At 43.5% G+C, this 7,489-nt stretch overlaps 1 protein-coding gene across 1 annotated transcript in view; it reads left to right on the forward strand.

The window, feature by feature from the left end:
* Positions 1 to 604: 604 nt before the first annotated feature.
* The window catches only part of TNFAIP1 (TNF alpha induced protein 1), a 14,522-nt gene continuing 7,637 nt past the window's right edge, over positions 605 to 7,489 (forward strand). Inside the window, exons 1-5 of the mRNA XM_014964379.1 lie at positions 605 to 683; positions 1,914 to 2,254; positions 3,846 to 4,015; positions 5,339 to 5,428; positions 5,536 to 5,588. Coding sequence (XP_014819865.1) covers positions 2,038 to 2,254; positions 3,846 to 4,015; positions 5,339 to 5,428; positions 5,536 to 5,588 — 530 coding nt within the window. The 5' untranslated portion in view covers positions 605 to 683; positions 1,914 to 2,037. The remainder of the gene's footprint in view (positions 684 to 1,913; positions 2,255 to 3,845; positions 4,016 to 5,338; positions 5,429 to 5,535; positions 5,589 to 7,489) is intronic.

The raw sequence follows: 7,489 nt of genomic DNA on the forward strand, positions 1-7,489 counted from the left end.
GGGAGAGGCGCGGGTAAAGCGGCGCGGGCCGGGGCTGGCGGGCGGCTCGGCGCAGGAGGGCCGGGGGCGGCGGGTTCCCCGGGAGCCGCTAAAATTGTTCCTTTTTATGGCAATTCTCGGCAGGGACCATTTCCTGCTGCCGTTTCCCATCCGCGGTGTCGTTGTTCCGCAGCCTCCCACACAAGGCAGGAAGGAAGGGACGAGAAAATGTTGTGTTAATGGGGGTAATTAAAGGTTACACTGTTGTTTACAGCAAAAGCTTTCTAGATTATTAGTTAATGAACGCCTTGGAGCGATGGCAGCGCCTCCCGCTCGGGCTGGCCGTGCAGGGGTCCTGCTGGGTCAGAGGAGTGAGGAACGGGCTGGACTCGGGCTGCGGTGGAGGTGTCCGGGCAGTCGGTGTTGGAACTGGAGAGCTCTGATTGTGTCTGGATTTCTCTGTTACAGAATCAGTCGGGCTGTCTCTAAAAAAAGTGCTTTTGTTCTAAAAAAGGGATTGCCGAGTGGCCAAGGCAAGGCAGGAGATGGATGGGGAAGGTACAGACCTAAGGCGGGTGTCCCCTCTTAGCAAAGGGCTCAGCTGCCACACGAGGTGTCGTTGCTTCTGGTCTTGATTTAATTACTCGTAATGGATTTCAGGAAGGACCCGTGACTGGTTGGGAAGAGGCTGTGCTGCTTGCAAGGTGTGGATGGTTTCTGGTTGATTCTCTGTAACCCTTAGCTGCTTTGTCTGAGTAATGAACGTCCTATAGAACACCGTGACCGGAATACACAATTTTTGGTTGCTGCTGCCTGCCTCCCCATCAGGAATTACCTTTCTGCCCAATTCCATGTGGAGCCACTGAGGCTCGCTCATGGGCTGCTTAACTCAAGTGATGTAGCCAGAAAAAAACTGTGTGGCTGTAGGCTGAAGCTTGCTGTGGCATTCCTGGGGATTCGCTGAAAGTAAAGAAGGATGGCAGGTAGTGGGAGTGCCAGTTAAAGCATTTATAGACAAAGGGAGCTTTTTTTGGCACTAAAATTCTTAGGCTCGGTTTGTGTCTTGATGATCTGTACAATATTTGTATTGCTTGTTATTTAACAGGCATTGTTTGCAGTGTCTACCTAATTGCAATAATTGAGTTAGGAACTGCAGAATAATGTTACGCTTTAGGTGTAGTTCTAGGTTCAGTAGTCATTCAGATCTCGGGCAATTTTAAGGCAGCATCCGTAGCTGCCAAGTCCTTTGCTGTGCAGATGGAGGGTTGTGGGATTTTTTTCTATGTTGGAAGGTGAGGTGAGAAGGAAAAGGGATGTAGGAAGAATAGCAATATAATTAGCAGGTTGTTAAATTTATTTATGAAAGGTTACTCATGTGCCATAGGCACAGAACAAAGAGGAGGTATTTGTAGTCTGAATGCGTTAAAACAACACCACCAACAAAAACCAATAGCAAAAACTTTTTGGGAACAACAATTATTAGGAGAAGGATAGGCAAGAAACCTGTGCTTCTGCTTTTCCAGTTAAAGAACTTCAGATTTGGCCCCATAGAGTTTCATTCTTTTACTTGTTTGTTTCCATTTTGAGCTTATTGTTGATGGGAAGATGAGCACAGTGAGAGTGGGGAGAGAAAGAAGCAGCAAATGTCTCACTGGCTTTTTAATTGAGACAAATATTGCAAAGACTGGCTGTACTTGATGGGAAGGTGGTGTTGAACATTGAAGTTGTGTGACCATAACTTGACTGGGTGGTGCTGAGCGACCGTTAATGCTGTGTGAGTTGTCTGACAAACAGCTAAATCTTGTTTTGTCAGACTGTGTAGATGGGCCTCTAGGAAACTATGAAAGTATCTCTTCTTTATTGTGGGCTTCCTGTTTTTGCTGTACATGGAAATTCCAAGCTTCTGTATTGATCTTACATGTTTCTGTCCCAAGGGCGCAGTGGTTATGACCGTGTTGGCCTTGCCGTCCTCCTCCGGTGACTCCTGACTCCTCTCCAATCACGGCGGAATCCATCAAGCCCACGCTCTGCAGGGTTGTCATCTACCTACAGAAGGAGATGTCGGGGGACACGTGTCTCACCACCACCCTTTGTCCAGCCACAGGGCCCAAGCCCAAAACTTGCAGCTTCAAAGCGGGCAGCCTGGGGAACAAGTACGTGCGACTGAATGTCGGGGGCTCGTTGTATTACACCACGGTGCAGGTGCTGACCAGGCACGACACCATGCTGAAGGCCATGTTCAGCGGCAGGATGGAGGTGCTCACGGACAAGGAAGGTATGGGAATGTCTCTTGTTCTTGAGAACTTTGGAAACCCACTGCGTTTTGGTCGTGGTTTTTTAATTATCCGAAGACTACGCCTGGTGAAGGATGTAGGGAAAGATATATTTCCAAAAATAGCTTGGAACGTTAGGCAGCCAGCTCCCATTGGTGCTAACAGTCCTCTGTGCTTTATAAAAATGTGTTCTTTTGTTCCTAAAATTAACGAGCGGAAGGACTGGTTCTGTGTCCCACGATCACAGCCGGTGTGCAGATTGTTGATGTTGTTGTGAAGACTGAACAGACAGTATGTGGGTGGTCGTTTGTGGTGTCATCCAGTGGCATCACTGGCAGTGCGTATGTGGGGAGGGACACTCAGTTTCCATCCTTAGAGCTCAGAATAGCCTTGTTTGCTGTGTTGGAAATTCTTTTTTTTTTTTTTTTTTTTTCTTCCAGCAGCATGTTCCACTTGTGGCATACAGTGCTGTGACAGCATTTACCTGTCAGTCAAGGAGTATGTCAGCTCCTGCTGGACACTGAATATGGCATTGTAAAAATCCTCAGTACATGTTAGAGTAGAACAAGAAGACCAGTGTCAGCAATGGCTACAAGTGCTTTCGTTTTCCTGTCTTTAGCAGCCCAGGACAAAGGGGCACCCTAGGAACGTGGGTTGTGGTGCTGTGGAGAAGAGGCTGAGAGAGGTTGGCAAGTATTTAACCTCTTGATGTTTTTGAACACTCCAGTGTGAAAGCTCCTCCACGTGCCCAGGTTACATCAGTTTGAACTTGGTGTCTCAACAGTCCGTTTCCTTAAACTGAAACAACTCTTTGTGGATTTTGCATATTATTTAAACCAGGTTCCCCTTGAGTGGGCTAGGTCTTGTTGAATGTTACATACAACTAAATCCATTTAGTGCAGCAGTTTTATCTAAGAGCCTTAGCCTGAATGGAGGACGAGATTCATGTTCCGACAGCTACAGCTGGAGAATGTAGCAGTGTTTTAGCCTAATTACCAGTTTTTTGCCTGCCTTCCGCAGTATGGAAAGGGTTTGGTGCTGTATTGAGCCCTCTGCCTGTGTGTGTCCTACATGGCTATTGTTTGCCAGCAAGTCAGACATCCTGTTTCCTAGCAAATGTGACGACAAGGATATTTTAAAGTCACAAGAGCTGTCTGTTTGCTACTGTTTCCTGTGCTGCATCCCCTCTGCACTCCCTCCCGCTCGGTCTCTGTCCTGTTCTTTGCTCCTGTTTGGAGACTAGAACAGCCTTTTTCCCCTGCTGTGTTTGCTGAGCCAGTCTACCTTTGGGCATCTTTGGAACAACTCTCTTTAACTCCAAACAACATCAGGAGATATGGTTGCAGAACTGCCTGATCCTTCTTGTTAGGCCACAGAATTTAGCCCAAATCTACTTGTCACAAACATTTGTGAATTCTCTGTTCTAGTCTTTCCTTGTTTTTCTTAGCAGTATTAAAGACTTCTGCTGGATGAAATAGGAAGAGTTTCATGTGCTGTTTCAGGAAACATTACTTTCATTTAACATCTCTAAGGAGCTTTTTCTTGTGCCCCTGGCATTGAGGTGGTTGAAATGATGTGATGGTTATTTTTCAGGCTGGATCCTTATAGACCGCTGTGGGAAGCACTTTGGAACAATTTTAAACTATCTCCGAGATGACACGATTGCACTTCCAAAGCACAGACAGGAGATCAAAGAGCTGATGGCAGAAGCCAAATACTATCTCATTCAGGGCTTAGTGGACATGTGCCAGGCAGCCTTGCAGGTAAGTTGCAAGGAGTTGCAGTTGGCGACTCCTCTTGCAGGAGCTGGGGACAGCAGAACTTTCCTACTTCACAGGGATGCCAGAAGGAGGAATAAAGTTGAAACTATTCACAGTTTGTCGTTTAAATAGAGAGATTGGTTCTTTTCTGGGTTTTATTTTTTTTTAGTTTTATTTAGGAAACAGTGAATGAATTCCTCTTGTGTGAAATGCAATAAAAGTCAGAAATTTAAAGGAAGCTGACTGAATAAACATGATTATTTTGAGCATATGTTCTAAAAGACCTTATGGTATTTGTCTAAATTTTCCCCAAGTTGTGTCACTTCTAATTAGCTAATATTTATAGCCAGAATGCGTTTGAATCTTGAAAAAAGTGTTAGCATTTTTCCAAGTTTGAATCTTAATGGAGAAAAAGATCTATATGGTAACCGCTGATTACTTTAAGGGCTTTTCTTTGTATCAGTTGACTACTACTATTTGCAAATATGTAAGCCCATAGTAGCTTTATTCACTTTACTAGTCCATATGAAATTGCTTGAAATCAGCTTGTTCTTCCAAGTCTTTAGTAAGGTTGGCACAGATGCAACATATGTAACATTATTAGCCTTAAGATTGTGAAATGGATGTTTCTTGCAGGACAAAACTTAGTAACTAATGGGTACCCCACAGACCAGGTTCAATATATTGCTTCTGTCCACTGAAATGAATGCAAAGCCACACTGACAATTTTCTTTCTGGTTTGGAATTTAAAATCTTCCTTCTAAAAAACAAAATGTTCTAAGGCTTTCCTATTAGCTATTGAGCTTTCCTTAATTTGCTACACGAGGAATCTGGAGTCACAGACTGTACTACATGCTCTGGATTGTTGCTGGTGTATCACAAGGGGCTGAAGGCCGTTTTGGTGACATGCTGTTCTTGCCAAATGTTCACTTCATCCTGGCTGATATTCTTATATACTGCAGTGGTTTGAGTTGATTAAAACTAGTGCCAACTCTTACTATCCTTTTCTTAAAAAAGGATGAAATAATAAACCTACTTAAACCAAATATGACTTGAACTCGGAGTCCTTGCTAGAGCTAAGAAGGACATCCACCTGCATCCCGAGATTTCAATTACTGCTGCCTTCTGGGGATAAGAAATCTCTCTGCTGTGTTTCTGGGTTGCAGATGAAGGCAACGCTGTGTGGTTACTATAGCAACACAGAGCTTTTCCTTTGCATCACAGGGTTTGGGAACATGGCTGGAGGGTTGGAGAAGTAGTAGATGTTAGTTTTAGCTTTTATCTCTCTTGAGTTTATTTCCTCTCTCTCTTCTGTCTTTAAAACAGGACAAGAAAGACTTGTATGAGCCTGTCTGTAGCATCCCTATTATCACATCTCCGAAAGAAGAAGAAAGACTGATAGAATCGTCAATGAAAGTAACTGTCCAGTTTCCACAACTATCCAGTGAGAAACTGAATTTTTGCTAAACCTATTCAAACACAGAATTTAACTGCTCTGCTTTTTTTTCTTTCTCTCCCAATAGCCCGTTGTTAAGCTGCTTTATAATAGAAGCAACAACAAATACTCCTACACCAGGTATGTTGGGTTTTTTTCCCCACTGTAATGGGAAAGTTTCCCTTTGACTATGGGAATGGAGGTAGACATGGTACGACTTAATGTGGTTGGCTTGGGTTTGGGGTTGGTTTTTTTTGTTTGCTTACAAAAGTGCTCTTTTATGGATCTGTATGCAGTTTTTTTTTTGTTGATGTGACTGTAAATGGGGGGAGAACACAACTGTATCTGTTGGAGGCCAGCGTTCAGTTCACTTGTGTGAGAAAGATGGACAGAAACAAGGGACGAGGTAAGAATGATGAGGCTACTAGTATTGGCTGAAGCTGGATGCAACTTAGGAAATGCAAGGCAAGCTGGTAACCAGTGTTACCTTGTCAATGCAAAGCCAGTGTCGCCATGATCCGTACCTCCTCAATGTAACTTTAGAGTCTGAAATACCTCTGCCAGCACTCTTACTCTGACCTACAGAAATTTTTGATGTTCCAGTGCCTCTAAATAAATAAATTAATTAATTACTTGCTTACAAAGGGAAGTATCTGTTCTGCTCAGGAACAACCCAGATTGGGCCAGAGCAAGAATTTACTGTCTTTCCTCTAGTATAAAGTAACATTATTTAGTTTTATGCTGCAACTGTTGTGATCCCTTGGTTACGATGCTATCAGAATGGCTTTGATTTTCCCAAACCAGTCATTGAAGTGATGTGAGTAATCCTTTATGCTATGCAGAATCTTCATTTTCAGCCTTTTCAATCTGAGATGCAATCTTGGAAGCTTTTTTCGGTAGACAGACTGATTGTCTGTCTGTCAGAGAGATGGATTCTAAGAATCGTGATATTTCAGGTGGTCAGGAGATGCTCCCTGGGGGAGTGCTGAGGAGCAGGCTGTTTTTCAGCAGGCTGCATTCTGTATCTGCCAGTCCCATTCACTCCTCCCCGTGGTACCCTTTAGCTTACAGCAGTGATGCTAAAGCAAGCACAGAATAGCGTATTAGTCACCACGGGTCTGGAAATGTAAATGTACTAGTAATGAGGGCAACAGAATCCTAAATACCGGGAGGTGCTGGTATCTCAACTAGCTGTAGGGTTCTAATTATTCCTTGCGCATGAATCTGCATGCCTTGATGGTGTTTAAATGAGGCAGCTGTATTTAAAATTCCACACTGGCTGCTAGCAAGCCGAGACTTTTTCCATCTATTCTTCCTAATTGACGGTATAAAAGGATCTTTCTCAGTTACGTTGTCAGTGTGATCTAATAATGAAGACTCCTGCATTCTTTTCCCAGCTCTGCCACTCGATAGAGCCTGGGACGTGTCACTGCCTGAATCCCAGAGTGCTTTAGCAAATGGTTCTTGTGAGCTGAAGAATTTGTCAGGTTGCACATCATGCTTTTTGATTTAGATCTGAACAGAAATACTTCTCAGACTAATTTATGTAAAGCCCAGTCAGCTGTTGTTATCAGCAGTGTCTTGATTCACAAATATTTCATAGCCTTCCTGGAGTGCTTGCAAAAGCTAAGATACTGCATAGAGAAGTACAGTGTCATGTCTCTGGGCAGGTTCTTGGCACCAAGGTGGGAACCTTGAGCTTCTGGGACCAAAGAGTAAGGAATTTTACGGTTAAAGCTAGCGAGTTTGGCTTTGTTGTCTAGGCAATAATATGTTCACTAATTTCACATATCAACATGTAATTTCCCAGCTACCTAAGAAAAGAGCCAAAGGGACACAGAGTACTTATTGCATTCAAACTAATATCAGAGGAATAAGGATTTAGGTTGGTCTCTTTTTTTTTTTTTTTTTTTTTTTAATAAAAAAGGACATTTATTGGCTGAATTAATCACAGGGCAGGATGTAAGCGGGTTTTTAAAGCAAAAGGCAGAGCCACATGGGTCCCTGGAGTTGCCCGAGCCAAAAATAACATTTTAAGGGTT

The sequence above is a fragment of the Calidris pugnax genome, unplaced genomic scaffold (assembly GCF_001431845.1).
Source record: "Calidris pugnax isolate Ruff unplaced genomic scaffold, ASM143184v1 scaffold45, whole genome shotgun sequence".
In the NCBI taxonomy this organism is placed as follows: domain Eukaryota; kingdom Metazoa; phylum Chordata; class Aves; order Charadriiformes; family Scolopacidae; genus Calidris; species Calidris pugnax.